An 18,078-nucleotide genomic window follows, 5' to 3' on the forward strand; every position below is an offset into this window, starting at 1 on the left:
CGCCTGTCCTGACAGGCAGCTGAGGGAACAGTGGTGCTTCAGTCTGGGTTTCAGAAGGCAGCAGTCCCCAGTGGTGACATTTGCCAGCGCACAGAGTAGGCCTTTAGACTCCGAAGGGTAAGTTTAAAGTTTGGAGCAGTTTTACTGTTTGCTCTTTGTTGTTCTTTCAGAGAGATTGGGGCGCTCTTCCGATTACAAAATGAAGCTACTCTCTGCCTAAAACGCTGCCCGTGGCCCCAGTCCAGATGTGGGCTCTCCAAGGCAGGAAAGGATGAGTCTGACAGAAGGATAATGGGGGCTGGACATAGCAAATCCCCCCTTAGGAGGTGGAGGGGCAATGGGAGAAAAATGGGAGATACAAAAGTCAGGTCAAGTAGGGTCAGTTCTGCAGCCAGACCAGGGAGGCCTGAAAACTACCAGGGAGATCTTTGTCTTGAAGGCAGAGCTGGGGGTGGGGGTGGGGGAGCATTCCCCTGGGAGTGTGGAGGGGACATGGTTGGTCTTTCTGGGCCCCCAGCCTCTTAGCACCTTTTTCTGCTGGGGACCATCTCTCCACAGAGGCAGCACAGAGTAGCAACTGGCTCTGCAAGACAGGTGTACACCTCCTGATACCCCTCCCTGGCCCCTTCACAGGAGACATGGAGACACCGGGGTCTCTTTAGCTGATCCACTTGGTGCCAACATCAGTGCACATTAGGTTCTAATGCATGGCTCCCAGAACCTTCCCTGAGGCATCCCCTTCTCTGCCCTAAAACTGACTCTTCCAGAACAGGAAGGAAGGCCAATCACTCTTGATCCTCTCCAGTGCCTGGTCGGTCCCTTGCACCAGCAATGACCCCAGGCACCCTGGCTTCTATTCCTAGTGGTGTTTCCTGGCAGTGGTGTGTGGGTAGCTCAGGCATCTGATGAAAATGTATATGCCACTCTGCTGCGGGGATGACTGTCCCCATGTGAGTCAGAAAGGAGTGGGAGGTAAAAGCAGGGTAAGAGTGGTTCAAAAAAAAAGAGCCTTTGCCCCTTCACCCTGTGCACCCAGGATGTGGCTGTGCCGGTGGCTGTGGAGAGCGTGCTGACTTCCTGCAGCTTCGGGCAGCTGGAGGAAGACAGCATGGGGCATGGAGTTCATGAGAGGAGGGGTCATATAGGTACAAGGCTGGTCTGGGTGCCAGGAGCCTTAAAGTATAGGGGATAAATGAAGTGAGGACCCTTGTCACTCACAGGAGGTCTCATCCACCTTCGGGAGCTTGCTGTATACTGGAGGCTTCCTGTCTACCACAGGAAGGCTTCCACAGGGGATCCTGGTGGGCCAGGGGTGATAAGTTACCCCTTGCCCCATCTCCACTGTTGCTGACACGGTCAAGTCTGCACAGCTGGCTCCGAGGTCCCCAAGTGCACTTGCTGTACTCATATGGTCCGGGCATCCCATACACTGGGCTGTTGTGTGAGTTCAAACAGGTACAGAGACTCGCTGGGGAGTAGGCCTGATGCCTTGCTGTCTTCTGAGTTTCCTGGGACTCTGGGTTGGGCCCAGAAAACTTCCAGCAGCCCCTCCATGGCTCCTCAAGGGTGGAGGTCTCTCATTGAAGGCTGCGGGCTGAATCTTCTCTCGAGTGCCTCCCAGGGGCAATCAATTTCCATCTGTCACCTATCCCTTGGACAGGTCTCCACTCACAGCTACTCTGAAGCTCTTTCTAACATCCCCAGGTCTCAGCTTTGTTCTCGGGACACTGGTGACCTAGTTGTGGCTCTCTCTGTACCAAGCCTACTATCCAGATATAACCCCCTCCAACCTCTTCCCAAGCAGCCGGCCTCACAGGGAATCCTGCCCTACCCAGTCTAGACCTACAGGTTAGTGATGCCTGTGGGGAGTCTCAGGCCAGCGGGCACTAGCCTGGTGACAGGTCCCCTCCCCCGCAGTGAGAGAAAGCCCAGGTTTGCCGACCTCTGCCGCCAGGCCTCACAAGGCTCCACATGCTGCTGGGGACAGGGCTCTGGGGTGTTATTTGGATTTTTTTAATTTTATTTTTTATTTTTTAAAGTTTTGTTTGTTTATTTCATGTATGTGAGTACACTGTCGCTGTCTTCAGACACACCAGAAGAGGGCATCGGATCCCCATTACAGATGGTTGTGAGCCACCAAGTGGTTGCTGGGATTTGAACTCAGGACCTCTGGAAGAGCAGTTAGTGTTCTTAACTGCTGAGCCATCTCTCCAGACCTGGATTTTTTTAATTAAACACTGGGCTTCTCTTTCACTGCTTTAACTCACTGTCAAGATACATGCTCCAAAGTCTTATTATCATACAAAGATGGTCCCCATACCCAGCTCACTCCCCAGGGACGTCACTGTGAACCACTTTGGCCTCCTCTGTGCCAGCTTCAGAAACACTGGCTCTAACCACACTGGGCACCCTGTCTGGACTCAGGCAGTCCTATGCCAGCCCTTTCCCAAGACCATGATGGGACAAGCACATGAATGAATTGCTCTCCTGTTTCTGCTGCATAGCTGGGCTCCAGCCTCCGTGGATATCTCCTGTTCCCTGGGGTCCATCTGTCCTTGTCAGGCAGCTCCTACGATCCGGACTCTTTCTTCTCCCAACTTGAAACCTCGGGCTCTCTGTCAGCTACTCAGTGCCTCTTCTGTGTCCGGGTCCGGGCTGGCAGATACCAGATCTGCATCCTTCGACTCAGTAATGCTCTCCTCCTGGCAGCCCAGTGGATGGCACCCTCCAGTCCCTTTCTTCCCCACCCTCTCTGTGCTCCTCAACTCTTCCTTACCTGACCCACCATGACAACCTCAAAGGACAGGCCACACCCTTTGACTTCACTTCAAGCTTCTCTAGGTCTCATCTCAAGCCAGTCATCACCAGAGCCACATCTTGGACTGTGAGAGCCAGGACCAAATTCACCTCTGGTCTGCATCACCTCTGGCGTTGCGACTTCAGCTCCATTCTGATGTGAGGCTTCCGTTTTCTCACCAGTAAATAGGTAGTCGCAATAGGACCACCCTTTGTCAGAACATCCGAGAGCCAACAGTTCAGAAGAGCTCTGGTCCCCCCATGCTGTCTGGAGCCTACAGACCCTGTGTCTCCAACCTCTCCAAGCCATGTTCCTGAGCCTGGGACCTGGGCTCAGTCCTCGGGTCACTGCCCATTGCTGCAGTGGGTTCCCTGGTCCCCAGAGCAGTGAGTAACAACTTGATATTCTCGCAAGATGGGGTGTTAAACAAGAACAGGCTTTCCCCATCCCCCATCTCTCTTCTAAGGACCAGCAAGGATCCTCCAGTGCCCTCTGCAGTACTAGATCTCTGTGCTGAGCCCCTTCTAGGAATAAGGCCTAGGTTGGTGCATGGAGCTGGACCCCATCAGAAGATGCCCAGCATGGCCTGGGAGAGGGAGGGATGGAGGCTAAGCAACCAGACTCTGAGTAAAGAATGCGATTGATGGGGTTGGATATTTAGCTCAGTGGTAGAGCACTTGCCTAGCAAGCGCAAGGCCCTAGGTTCGGTCCCCAGCTCCGAAAAAAAGAAAAAAGAAAAAGAAAAAAAAAAAGAATACAATTGATGACTGCACCCCAGCTTCCCCTCACAGAGGTGAGGATGGACTTCCCACTCAAAGAGACCAGGCAGATGTGAGGACAGGAACCAGAGAAAGAAGCCCTCTCCACCAGCCCACATCAACCGCAGCTGGTACTGAGCTCCGGGGAAATAGGTCACCTTTGAGTTTGTGCAATGTGGAGCTTCGGGGATTGTTTTTGATCTCGTAGTTTCATCAGACAAAAGAGGAAAGGCACAGTTCACATTGCAATTTGCCAGTTTGGTTTAGGGTTGCCAAACACCCAGACACAGGTAATATACCTAGAATATACTAGCTAGTGTGCTGAATTTCCTCGGGGTGCTAAATTAACAAGGTGGACCCTCTCCTGCAATCCACCCTAGAGCAGCAGTGTTTCCTCTCCTTGTGTTTAGATCAATACCTGGTTCAGGTCAGCCCCTGTGTTTGGAAGTTGGCAAGCCCAGTTGGCTCTGCCTGCTGCCTTTCCAAAGCTATACGGTATTAGGAGAAATACGTCAGGAGATGAAACAGAGTGAGACCAATGCCTGGTGCCAGTGCCCATGGAAAGCTTCGGAGAAATGGAGGTCATGGCTCCCACTGTACACAGGTGGGGCCTTCACAAATAAACTAAAGAAAAAGTCCATTGGACACAATGGAAGTTAGTTTTGGTTATCAGCCTGACACCGCATAGAATTACCCGAGAAGGGAATCTCTTCTGCATTGGGTTGGCCTGTGAGTATGTCTGTGAGTAAGTTAACTTCACTGTGGGCAGCACCATTCCCTAGGCAGAGGGTCTCAACTGTGTCAGAATGGAGTATAGCCCAAGCAAATGAACATACATGCATTCATCTTTCCCTGCTCTTCTCTGTGGATGCGATGTGACCACGTGTGTTAAGTTCCTTCCTCCCTGGGTGGCTTTTATCGCAACGAAATGAAACTCAGCTCAGACAGGTGCTGTCTCCTGATCACACAGACACACATTTTTGGTGCTTGTGGACCCTGGGATGGGCGATAGGTGGGGAAGAAATGGGAGAGAGAGCCAGTAGGCACAGCAGCCCCTATATGTTTTGTTTTCTTTTTTTACAGCTCATCATCTCTTCATGGTCACTGCCTGCCGGGACCCTGACTATGGTACTCTCATCCAGGAGCTGTGTCTCAGCCGCTTCAAAGAGGACATGGAGACCATCGGGAAGACTCTGTGGTGTGACTGGGGAAAGACCATAGGGTGAGTTGTGTCAGGAGAGGGGGGGGCTGGGAGAGATGCCTTCTTTACACTGGGGCATCAGGCCCCTGGGTCTGGAGGCGGGGGGGAAACCAGAGTCTAAAGGGACAGGATTGAGGGCAAAGGGAGTCCCAGTCACTGGCAGATGTTCATGAGCATGTGGGTGGGAGGAGCTGTGTATTGATGGCTGTCCAGGTAGCCGTGGGTACCAGGGGAGCAGGAGATGAAGGGTTCAGATTAGATACCCATATAGCAGCCAAATGCAGGCACCTGGGGTCGGGTGAGCCCCATTCAGTGCCAGAAAACTGATGGAAGCCTTGTGACAGAAGCCAGGCCTCCAAGGATCTCCCTGCTGGCTCCTTCCATCCTGATGTCAAGTCAGAGCTGTGCTCCCCACCTCTCTGCCCACCCCATCCTGCCCAGGCTTCGGAACTGCAGGGGCAGGCTGTCACTGAAGGGGTGGCCCTCAGCCCGCCCCCCAAGGGTGGCACCTACTAGACCTTTCTCCTATGAGGCTCGGTCTTTCAGCCCAAAAGCCCTTCCTTCTTTCTTCCATAATGTTTGCTCACTGTCTCTCAGGCCCCAGGGAGCCCACAACAGGCTTGGAGGTTCTCCCTGGCTGGACCCTTCCACCAGTAGGAGCAAGGATCAAAGCTTCGCCTGTCCCACGCAAATTTTCTAGGCTTTGTTTCTACTACACTGTGAAGGCTTGGGAGCATCATGGAGCTACAGTGAGTGGGTGGGTGAGCATAGGTGGGTGTGTGTGTGTGTGTGTGTGTGTGTGTGTGTGTGTGTGTGGTGTGTGCATGTGCATGTATATGTGCATTGTATGTATGTGTGCATGTGTGTGTGCATGTGTGTGTATGAGTGTGTGCATATATGTGTGTGTGCATATGTATGTATGTGTGCCTCTGTGTGTATGAGCATGTGATGCATGCATGTGTGTGTGCTGCCAACCCCATCTGGGGTTAGAGTATTATAGAGCCCAGGTCTAGAAGCTCAGCTCTCAGAGAAAGTGTTCAAGAGAAGAGCTTTAGAGATGAAGAGAGCCTTTGACTCGTGGCCATAAAACAGAAAAAGGGAGTTGGCTTCCTCAGCCCAGAGAGTCAGGGAAGGAATGTCAACAGAGAGACTGATATGATAAGGGTGGGGATGCTCATGTCTTTTCCGGAAACCAGCAAGCTGTTCTAGATGTTCTTGCTGCAGTCACCTCCCCCCCCTCCTCCGTCCCCTCCCCTCCTCCTTCCCCTCCTCCCCTCCCCTCCTCCTCTTCCTTCTCTGCCTCTCCTTTCCTAGTTTCTACTCAGGGTAGGTGTCTTTAGCACCAAAAGGACAGTCGACAGCCAGGCAGATCTCAGTTAAGTTCACACTTTGTTATGGCCTGGACAAATGCTTTTCAAATGATCTGCATATCGTCCATGTGTAGAGCTAAGAGGAATTTGACCTAAAGTTTGAGGCAGCAAAGGAGACAGATGCAATATGAAGGCAGAGATACCAAGCCTCCTTCCCAGCCCATGACCCTTGACATCTACAGGTCAAGGGAAGTCAGTGTTGTCATCAGAAGCCCCTCGTGTCCCTGGGAAGTCACCTAGGCAGCAGTTCCCACTACACAGCAGAATGGCCATCTTCAGCTGAGCTCAGGGTAATTACATGGTCTCCAAACTGTACAATCTAGCCAGCTACAAGCCAGTGAGGCTCGGAGGTCTGGCTAGACTTTTCTCTGGTAGCACAAGGAAGAGATTCAGGGTGAATGGACTGTGACCCAGCTATGACAGGCTGCCTGGCGTCTGGGTGGATTTTGAGGGTGACCGAGGGCATTTCACAGAACACGGTTTTCCTTCATCACCAAGCACAGCACATAGTAGGTGTGCAGACTTGATGCCCTGTGACAACAGGCGCTTTCTCCTAGTGCCAGAGAGAATACAGAGGTAGTTCTAGGGACCATGTTGGAGAAGAGGAAGAAGACAGGAAGTTTCCCTGGGGAGGATCTCTACAGGGCAAAGGGGAGGGCAGTCTCATTCACAAAGAGCATGCTTGGTGGTGACCCAAAGCACAGGTCTCGAATGGGTTCCTGCTGAAGGCCAGGCATGTCCTGTGGAGTGACAAAGCTCTCATGCGAGCACCAGAGCCTCCCGGGTAGAGGGAGGCTGGAGAGCACAGGATGAGGAGCACTGGTTGGTGGGGTGGGACACACTTTGCCTCAGGAGCTTGGGGTCAGACTTATCTCACCCCTCAGGCGCTCCTTGCCTCTTCTCTCTTACGTTGTGAGGTCAGTGACCTTGTCTTTCCCTGCCCTCCGGGGACGGAACCTTTGCCTTCTTCTCTGGGAGAACCTTTGTTGCAGCAGAGTCTGTGGTCTACACACACTTGCTGAAGACAGTCTCTAAAATGGAAAAATTAGGGTTTTTATTGGTTTGTTTTGTTTTTGCTGTGATAACATAACCTTAGGGGAGAGAGGAGTCTATTCAGCTTACAGTTCCAGGTTACAGGGATCACTGTGGGAAGTTAAGGTGGGAACATCACATCTTAGCCACGTCAGATCCAGCCAAAGCAGAGAGAAATGAACACATGCATGTTCACTTGCTCAATTTCTCCACTCTTATACAATTCAGGACCTCCAGCCTAGGGAATAATGCCACCCACGGTGGGCTGTGTCTTCCTTTATCAATTAACAACCCAGATAACCCCTGCCCCCATCCAACCTGATCTGAACAATACCATAGTTAAGACTCTGTTCCCAAGTGATTCTAGGTTGTGTCAAGTTGACAGTTAAAACCAATCATTACAGCACAATGTCCGAACCCCGCCCTCAGACAAACTGTACAGGGTACGGTGCGATCCAGCTGGGGTTCTTATCCAACCTCTTCTTACTCTGCCCTACTCGGCTGCTTGAAGACATCTGGCCTCTGCTGCGTTGAGGAATGAATCGGGAGTTGGAAAAGGAGAAGGGACAGGTTGTTAAAATCAGCACAGCCTGTTCTTAGGGCTAATTGGCTTTCAGCCTCAGCTGAGCAGTTTGTATTTAAATGAAAGTTGCTTTTATTATGATCCAGGGAAGACACAGTAGGGCCCTGAGGGAAAGCACTCACCGCCTGCCCCGCATAGCTCAGTGATTGCTCATCTGTGCAGACTGACAGCAAGGAGAAGCCTGGCAGGATGACAGACAGGGACAGGTTGGCACAAGGATGTATAGGGCTATGGGTGTGAAAAGAGGAATGGTTACCACCAGGCCAAGGCGAGGTGACCATGGTCAGAGCCTTGGGGTTTTATAGCAGGGAGGGTCCACATCAAGGCAGCATCTCAACAGGTCGTCTCTGGTCTGAAAGCTCCAGATCTCTGGTCCACACAGCAACAGCCCTAGTCATGTCCCTGCCTTCATCGCTGGGCCCTGTGAGCCTGTGGATTCCATGGTGACAGGAAGGTGGAACTGAAGATTGGAGCCCAGTGGCTATAGTGTGGAGAGACCATTCTGGATTACCCAGGTAGACAGGGTTAATCCAGAGCTCCCTCAGTTGGTTCAGGTCCTTGTGTGTCATGACTTCAAATTGGCGTTTGCCCTTTGATAACACTGGTCCTCATCTGAGCACTTCCTTGACTTCCCAAGTTTATCTTTAAGTCCCAGGCTGGGAATCAGCTGTTTCTCCAATGAGTCCCCGTTGTTTCTATCAGGGTCTGAAATTTAGGAACCTGGATATGCATATTAGAGTCCAGACAAATACAACCACATATTATGCACACACATACATACATGTGTGCACACATTCAGACACTGGACTAGAGGGAACTAGTATAACCACAAAAGGTTAGATAAAAAAAAAAAAACATGAGTAGCCCCTCTTTGTAGGGACTTTAAGAACTGGTTTATGAGACTGGAGAGTTGGCTCAGTGGGTAAAGGTGCTTGCTAGCCAAGTATTAGGACCTGATTTTGGATCTCCAAGACCTCCCTACACACACACACACACACACACACACACACACACACACACACACACACACAGCTGTGCACCCCTGTAACCACAGTGCTGAGAGGAACAGAGACAGGGGACTTGTTGGAGCTTGCTGACTCCTGGCTTGGCTGTTGGGAAAAACAGGCTCAATGAGAGACTGACCCTGTCTCAAAGGGACAAAGCAGAGCAATAGAGGAAGACACTTGCTGTCTTGTTTGTTCAAACCTCTGTGTGTGGGCAAGCATACAGGTTCATGTGTATATAGAGACATAGACACCAGAACAAAATAAGTTCTTAAAAACAGAATTGGAAGGCTTGAGAGATGGCCCAGTGGTTAAGAGCACTTGTTCTTCTAGAGGGGTCAAATTCACCACATCCACTCACAGCTGCCTATAATTCCAGCTTCAGGGGATCTGACACCTTTTTCTGGCCTCCTCAGAGACCTGTACAACATGTGGTACACACACACACACACACACACACACACACACACACACACACACACACACACACACACATATGAAAGAGCCCCAAACTTGGGGAGACTCTCGCTCTAGTCGCGGGTTGGGGAGCCCCAGGAAACACGAGTAGCCAGTCTTGATGTAACAGCAAGAGGCAGTTTTATTAACGAGATCTCGGGCCGACACGTATCCCACGCAGGAGATAGAGGAGTCGACCCCGAGCCTCTCTAGGCAGGAGCTTATATAGGGAAAGCCAGGGGATTTCGCTCGGTTACACATAATTGGTTAATACAAAGGGTGCACAGTTACTTTTGGCGCGGAATTGCATCAGCAAAGCAGTCTAGCATCTTAACAATATGGACAAGGTGGCTTATCTCGCTCAGCAGAGGGATGACTCATTCTAGGGAGTGAAGGAAGGGAAGGGAAGGGAAGGGAAAGGGGGTGGCTCCTGATGGCCGGTGTCCTTGGGGCCCTATCTCAAATTCTTTCAGGCATGTCCAGACTTTGTTCATGACTAACTTTTAGAATTTTTTTTTTTCGGAGCTGGGGACCGAACCCGGGGCCTTGTGCTTGCTAGGCAAGCGCTCTACCACTGAGCTAAATCCCCAACCCTACTTTTAGAAATTTTTAACCCTTCAACACACACACGAAAGAATTGGCCTACACAGTTGGAGAATTTGGCAGACTCCGTGAGGCAGGCAGCAGACTGAGAATCTCTTCAGTTGGGCTTGCATATCTGGATTCTGTGTCTCAGGATTGAGTTTCTTCTCATGGACCAGGTAAGGCCCATTCCCCTCCCCAGGATTACTCTCCTGATCATGTATGCTATGCACTCTCCCCAGATTCCCACAGCAGCATCCCGACTAGTATTTGACTTACTAAACGGGTCCGGGGCCTGGCCATGTGTATACACTAGGTGAAGTTTGCACTCTCCCTGCCCTCCATCCGTTTCCTAGTTCTCTATTCCCACCCACTTCCTGTGGCAAATGTCTCATTGCCCGGCAACATGCATTTTTTTTTTTTAACATCCAGTCAGATTTGTCACTCTTCCTCATGTCTGAATTCAAATCAAGGCTAGAAAGCCCTTCCTTACACTGGCTTTTCTTTGAGCGTCTATGGTTCTGCTGGCTGCAGTTACAACTACGCCAGGCTGAAGCTCATCCCTACAGATGCAAAGGAAGAATCAAATTGTATTTTTCCCTGATTGTTTCACTTATTGCAAAGTCTGTCCTTCAACTGGCGGCTTGAGAGGCATCGTTTAAATGACACACTGGGAGAATTGGGATGATTTCAAACCAGCCAGATCTCTGAGTGTCCCAGATAGTCTACAGCCAGGTCAAAACGGAGAAAGACCCCTGCCTGGAGGGAGAGGCCATTAGAATATTTTCAAAGTACTCTGTGGCACAGGGACGTGGCTAAGTGGTGTAGCACGTACCTGTTTCTGGAAGGACCTAGGCTCTATCCCAAGCAACACACATACACACGCCCACACATATACACATACATGAACACAAACTTCAATGGGGGGGACCCAGCTATGTGCATCTCAGAGACAAGAACTTGCTAAATGACAGCACAGAACAGCCAATAGCACTCAGGATGCTTTCCCATAAGCAGAAGGCTTGCTGGAGTGACTCACCTCACCCTGTAGCTTGATTTGATTTTTGCATGGTCATGCTATGCAGCAATTTTGAGTTTTGTTTTTTGATACAGCCTTACTCTGTAGTCCAGGCTGACACGGAGCATCCTATATAGGCTGGCTGGCTTTGAATTTGTGGCCATCCTCTCAGCTCTGCCCTGAGTGCTGCCAACACGTACCAAGCAAGGTATGTAGCAAAGTCACCTGCAAGCCTAGTCCTCACACTAGCTCCACAGCAGTCCTCCACTTTGACTGGGACCCCCTCTGTTTCTCATTTGTTATCTCCTGGGGGAGCTGAGGGATCTGTCAGGATGCTTGTTAGAAGAGAGGTTCAAGATAACCCAGAGTCCTTGGGGGCAGCACAGGGCACCTCCAGGTCAGCAGCACCCAGGAAGAATGTGACCTCGAGGTGTGCTGGGCTGAGAACTGTCATTAGTAGAGTTATCTCATTAAACCATAGCCCTGGTCTGCTAACGGAAACATAATGTCATCTAGTGTATTAACTGGGAATCTTATCTAGCTGGGGAAGGTAGAAAGAATATGGAAAAAGTGTCATGGGAAACTCACTACCTCACTGCGAGCATTGGGAGAGAGAGAAGGTCAAAAACAACAGAAGGATCTGGAACTTTCCAGAGCCAGCTAGAAAGTAGGTGCTTTGTCTCTTTTGAACCTACTTTAAAATTTTTATGTATCATTATTATTGTGTGTGAAGCAAATACTCCACAACCCATTTATAGATAGATGTCAGAGGTCAACCTTCTGCCATTGGTTCTCTCTTGAGACCATGAGGGTTCCAGGAACAGAACTCAGGTCATCAGGCTTGGTAGCAGGAGCCCTTACTCATTGAGTCATCTTGTGAGCCCTAACCTAATTTTTAAACCAGTACATGCCAGATGGGCACCGTGTGACATTTGATACACATGCACTTTGTGTGATGTTTAAAGTCAGGTTAAACATCCTGTTACAAGCACTTATCCTTACAGCTTACGATGAAAACATTCAAAACCATTCCTCCCTGTCTTTAAACATTAAACAGTACTGTCTCTCTCTCTCTCTCTCTCTCTCTCTCTCTCTCTCTCTCTCTCTCTCTCTCTCTCTGAACCTCAGGCCAGCATTCCTTGCTCCTCTCAGTTACTTAACTCCAATCTTTCCCCTTTCCTCCCTGTCCTGTCCACCCACCATTTGATCACGAGCCCCTATTCTCCTCTGTCTTGCTGGCCAGTGTGAGATTCTATGTATGAGAGAGGTCATGTGTTTCTCTTTCTGTGCCTGGCGTCCCTCTCTAAAGGATTCAGTTCTATCCCGGTCAAAAATGGCAGTCCTTACTTTTTCCTGACAGCTGAATAGTATCCGTGTGTGTGTGTGTGTGTGTGTGTGTGTGTGTGTGTGTGTGTGTGTGAGAGAGAGAGAGAGAGAGAGACAGAGAGAGACAGAGAGAGACAGAGAGACAGAGAGACAGAGAGAGACAGAGAGACAGAGAGAGACAGAGAGAGAGACAGAGAGACAGAGAGAGAGAGACAGAGAGAGACAGAGAGAGAGAGAGAGAGAGAGACAGAGAGAGAGAGACAGAGAGAGACAGAGAGAGACAGAGAGAGACAGAGAGAGACAGAGAGAGACAGAGAGAGACAGAGAGACAGAGAGACAGAGGTTGTGATTTACTCAGTTGCCCAATGATGGACAGTTAGCTTCTCTCTGTGTCTCAGCTGCTGTGACCAGGGCTTCAGAGCACATGTGAACACAGATGAACCTCATGTCTGTATAAATGAGAAATAGAACAGCTGGACTATACGGTACCGTCTTCAATTTTTCAAAGAAACTGGCTGGTTTCTCACCTCACAAGAAATACTAAGTTTGTGTCCTGTTGTGCTTTCTGTTGCCATAATAAAGATCACAACTGAAAGCGGCACAGAGGAAAGAGCTTATTTCAGTTTACAGCATATAGTCCATCATCAGGGAAATTAGGGCAGGAACCCAGCCAAGGCTGGAACCTGGAAGCAGGAACTGAAGCAGGGGCAGTGGAAGAGTAGTTTGCCCTCTCGTGGTTTCTCGGTTTGCTTTCTTATGCCTCCCAGGTCCTTCTGTCAAGGTTGACACCACCCACGGTGGACTGGGCCCCCTATCAGTCATTAATCAGGAAACACACACACACACACACACACACACACACACACACACACACACACACACACACACACACAGAGGCTTGCTTATGGGCAAATCTGTCAGAGGCATTTGCTCGGTTGAGGTTCTGTCTTCCCTGATGACCTAGTTTGTGACAAACTGACAAAAAAATCCAAGCAGCACAGTTGGCTAACAGCTTTGGGCTCTGAGATGTCATCTTAGGTGGGACGAAGATGTTAAAGACAGGAAGATGCCAGTCTAGATGCCATCTGCCATGGCACAGTCACCAGAATTCAGTAGCACCCCAGAGCACTGTTCACCTTCCTGTCTTCTTTCTGCATTAAGCCATTAGCATTTATAAATGCAGGCCCTATCTGCCCCCCACCCCGACCCCTCATAGTATCTCTGTCCTGCATTCCAGGGGCCCAGTTCTCTAAGGACTCGTCAGAGTCTGAGACTTAGGACTCCAGGTTGCTTCCCAGAGCTGTAACTCTAGTTTGCTGACCCCCAATCTGAGCCATAAAGACTTTCCCAGGAGCTGCGGGGTCATGGGTAAGTCTTCCTGGGACCCCAGGAGTAAAGGTGGCCATGCCATTGGTTAACAAAAGGATAAATATCTAAGATCTGCCATGCAAGGCTACACAGAATCCTGTGATGTGAGTAGGAAGTAGACCATTTTAAATAATTGTTTTAGGCAGGGAGCAATGACCCGTTTGTCTTGCTTAGTCCTGATGGCTGTCCTGCTATGACTGGAGTACACTGCTTCCTCTGCGTGTCCAGGACGAGAGTTGAGACAGGAAACTCTCTCAGCTTCCAGTGTCCTGGAGGAGCTGCCTATGTTTTGAATTCCAACAGGAACCGAGAGCAAAAGTGCTTCTTAGATTTCCAAAGGTTCTAAAATGGCAACAGGATCTAAAGCAGGCACTGTCTAGGCCAAGGCTACTTCCTGCCCACCACCATACTATCTTTCAGGCTGTGCTTCCCTTTGGCAAGTAAAAGTTGTGAAAAACCCTTACCTCCCTCCAAGGTGACAACTAGTTGGAGCTATAGAAATAGCTGGTGGTATGTTCCAGAGGGTAAAACACTAGTACCAAGCTGAGGTCAGCCGCTCACAGTCTGCCCCGCCCAGGTCCATCCTAACCCGGTCAGCAAACACCCCTCTCGCTGTAGTCCACAAACTGAAGGAACTGTCTTCATTTTGAGAGTGACAGGATGCCATTACGGGCTGAAATAGCATTTCAGTTGGGATCAGCTCACTGAACACTGAATGCCTGTTCTGAGGTGAGTTCCCTCAAAGATTCCCAGAGCCAAAGATCTGTGGAGCTAGCCTGCTGGGATAGGAAGGCAGGGAGGGGAACCCTATTTCCTTCTTCCGCCCCCAGAGAGGTTGTTGAAGGGGTGCTGATAGCCACTCCTTTATGCCCAATAGCAGCCACATCATTCCTGGCCCCTCTTTGTCCCAACTCCTGGGCATCTTTCCTTGTGGGGGATATGGCTAAGGCGTAGTACCCCATAGGCATGGTGGCCACTCCTGTGGGTGGTTGTCATCTCCAGCTGCCTTGTTTTAAAACCTCAGAGGCAGAGTGCTGCTGTACGGTGTGTCCAAAAGTAAAAGTTCAGACTTGGAACGCCACAGAACCGTTCCCACCATGTGGAAGGCCAGCAGGTGGAATGTATCCAATGATGTAACTGGATACTGCTTCCCTGTGGACACATTGTTTCCTGACACTGGCCCAGAAAGCTCCTAAGACATCCAGGCTATGCAGACTGAAGCAGCCTGGTGCTCACACTGGGCTTCCGTGAGCCTCCTCCCAGGCTGCCTTCTGAGACTCTGTGGTGAGCGAGAACACATGCACCTGGTGTCGCATCTTGTGTGTTGTGGGGGATAGCTGGGTGGACAGAGGTGGTAGCTGGTATCCCTTCCACTGGTTTCTGTCACCCTGCCCATCCTCAAACCATAATTCACTACTCAGGCTCAAACCTCTAGCTTCAGTTTCAGTGAGAGACCTTGTCTCAAAAACTAAGGTAGACCGTAAGAGAGGAAGACACCAGACATCTAACTGTGGCTTCCACACTGTGAAGACATACATATACACACATGAACGAAGATTTCTTTCGATTTTTTTCCTAAGATTTAGTTTCCCCCTTCTGTTTACAGTTTCTTATTTTTGAGTAATAGTAAAGGCATTTAAAGCTATATCCCCCCTTCTTTTGTTTTGATTGGTTGGCACTGCCATATTTTCTTTATGAAGTCTTCTTGTCTGTCCTTTAGTATGTCTACTATTTTCCTGACTTTCGTTAGGTAAATGCAACTTAATCCTCATAGATCCCAGTTTTCTCTGCTCTCCCCTCTAATTCTGTCCTCGTCCTCTCACACTGTGGGCAAGCTCTCTACCTCCAAGCCACCCCCCTGCCCACACACTCAGTTCTTAGGTTCATCTCTTGCTGTAGAGAGAGGAGACAGGGCAGGTAGGTTTAGCGTTTGTGTTTCTCTTGAGGTTCATTGTGGGCTCCCACCTGAAGATCATCCATGAACCCAGGCACACTGGCCTGTGAAGTCGGCTTTCTGCTCTTAATTCCTGGAACAAGTGTGAGCACCGTCCCTGACCTCAACAGCTCCACTTTCTGGATGTAATGCCGGATATTAGTCTTCAATTCTCAATCTCTGTCTCACTTTTCAGTCAGGCATCGCATGCGTGTTCTCGCTTTGCTCTGGGCACGCCACAGATGACCTGCTGCTGTCAAGGCTGCCACCTAACCCTTGTTGTCGCAGGATCACGTAGCTTCAACTGCGGTGATGCTTCGTCTCCTACGGACAGTGGCAGCTGACATTTCAGCTGCTGGCTCTCTGACGGTCCTCTGTGTTCCCCTTTTCAGTACGTCTCCTGCACAGTACGTCTCCTCATCCATGGTGGATGGCAACGGGCCTCCTTCAAAGGCGTCTGCGAGGAGAGGGATGTGTGCCCTTCGCTCCCTTAGGCACTTTGTCTTTCGTCTTCTCAGGCGTTTTCCCCCCTCTCTCTCCACTGTTTTCCCTTCCCCATTGTTGAGATGCGATGTGTTTTCTCTTCTTAAGTGAGACTGTAACGTTGGCAAGCTAATTTTCACCCAACCAACCCAGATGTGTGAATCACAGGCACGTGTATGCTCACATTTACTTTCTTGTCAATCCATACAGGTTGGGTCCCTCTCCGTGAAAACGGCAATCTCTGATTTCCATCCTCCCTTCCTCCCTCTCTCTCTCCCTTCATCTCTCTTTCCCCTCCCACTCACTCCTCACTGCCTACAGTTATATGTTCTAAAATCAGCCCCTCCCTCTGTGTTCTCGGTGTTTGGTTTGACTATTTTACTGTGTCTCTCTTGGACCATCACATCGTCAAGTTGCCCTCTCATCCTGGCAACCCTGGCTCTGATCCAGCTTTTGTTCGCTTTTGCAGATGGGCTGGTTAATTTACACGTGTCTTATTATTTTTCTAACACCCTCACTCCCTTTGGTACAGATTCCTAAAATGCAATCTGTTATTAGAAATAATCTGTGCATCTAAGACATTCACAGAATTCAGATTGCCTAAGGTGCTTCCTGCTGCCTCTGTGTATGACAGCTTGGCCGGGTAACAAGCCTGCATGTTCTCTGAAGTACCTCTCTCTGGGTTCTGTTGTCTTTGGTGTCAATGTTAGCTGAGAAGGTGGAGGAGCAATTACAGTTGATTGACTGACTGATGGACATGTGGCTGGAAGCCTGGCTTTCAGCTTAAAGTGTTGATGAACCCTTACAATGGTGGCTTCCCTTCAACTACAGGGACAACAGCCTGTGTAGCAGCTCCTAGGTCTCATCTCTGCAGCTCTAACATCTTCTTCCACCTCTTGCTCGTTTTCAGGGACTGTGCCCCACTCAGCCTTTGGCCACAGGTACACTTTTTCTCTCCTAGCCGCTACACCCTCTCTCTGGTTGCATTCTTCCATATGCTCTGTTTTTATTTCTGGCCTTTCGCTCTGTAGAAAACATTTCCTGGGTGGATGTTGCAATGACTGTCAGCTGACACTGTGGTGCCAAGAGCTGACCTTTGCCACTCCCTGGATCTGAGGACAATTACCCTCAGCAGACCTGATTGCCACCATTGCTGCCAAATGGAACCAGGGCTGGCCACCTGGGGCATTGACACAGTGGAAGCTCTGCCTGGTCTTTATGACTCCAGGACCCAAGGGGTGGCAGCATTTCAAAAGACACCTCCCTGGAGACACAGCCAGGAAGGAGATACAAGCAGAGCCTGGAACCTGTATAGTGGACACTTGTAGATAAAGAACTCAGGGCCCTGAGTCCCCTTCCTCAGCTGGCCCTGGGTGGGAGTAAAGCCCCCAAGTCAGGTGAGTCTGAGGTTCTATGGGTTTTGGTACATAGCAGCTATTCTATGACCCAGACTTACGAGCAGGATGGTTTTGAATGATGGAGATGTTCCCTGAAGCTGACAGCTTCTCCCTTCCTGTGGGGACAGTAGCTGCCCACTGTGCCTAGCATGTTCAAAGGCGGAACAGACAGAGACCTTTGCAGGGGCTGAGGTGCCAGTGTGGCATGGCTGTGTGGACTGGGTATCCACTGACAAGTTAGGTAAGGGTCTAATAGAGAGGGCTTTGGAGACAAATGATTGACTCAGCTCAGCAACTACTTTCTGGGAATGTGGCAGACACATGGACTAAGCAGGGCTGGCTTTCTTTGCCCTCCTGGAGCTGTATCAGCTAGCCCCTTAGAGGAGCCCACGTTCTTCCTTGGGATCTAACCCGATAGCAGGTGGCAATGGAGCCCACCACTCCTAACCAGCACCCAGCCTCATGCCACCAGCTTCCTGCCTGCAGCAAGGTCGAGACAGGAAGTTAAAGGCTATAGAGAAACCACCACTGCTGTCCTTTCTTCAGGGGGGCTTTTATCTTCAAGTTCCTTCTTGTTTCTCTCAGGCATAACTTCCTCCCAGTCTCTTGTACCAAATTTCAAGAACGGTCCCTTCATCCAGCTAGTCAGGGTTTCTGCACATACAGCGAGCACCGGTAGGTTCCTGACTCAATGCTTCCATTCTCGACTTAGACTGATAATTCTTTTTTTGGAGCTGAGGACCGAACCCAGGGCCTTGTGCTTGCTATAC

At 50.1% G+C, this 18,078-nt stretch overlaps 1 protein-coding gene across 1 annotated transcript in view; it reads left to right on the forward strand.

Annotated features, from left to right (window-relative positions):
* Ramp1 (receptor activity modifying protein 1) overlaps positions 1–18,078 on the forward strand; it is a 48,398-nt gene that overhangs the window by 15,867 nt on the left and 14,453 nt on the right. Inside the window, exon 2 of the mRNA XM_032901622.1 lies at positions 4,639–4,777. Coding sequence (XP_032757513.1) covers positions 4,639–4,777 — 139 coding nt within the window. The remainder of the gene's footprint in view (positions 1–4,638; positions 4,778–18,078) is intronic.

The sequence above is a fragment of the Rattus rattus genome, chromosome 4 (assembly GCF_011064425.1).
Source record: "Rattus rattus isolate New Zealand chromosome 4, Rrattus_CSIRO_v1, whole genome shotgun sequence".
Classification (NCBI taxonomy): domain Eukaryota; kingdom Metazoa; phylum Chordata; class Mammalia; order Rodentia; family Muridae; genus Rattus; species Rattus rattus.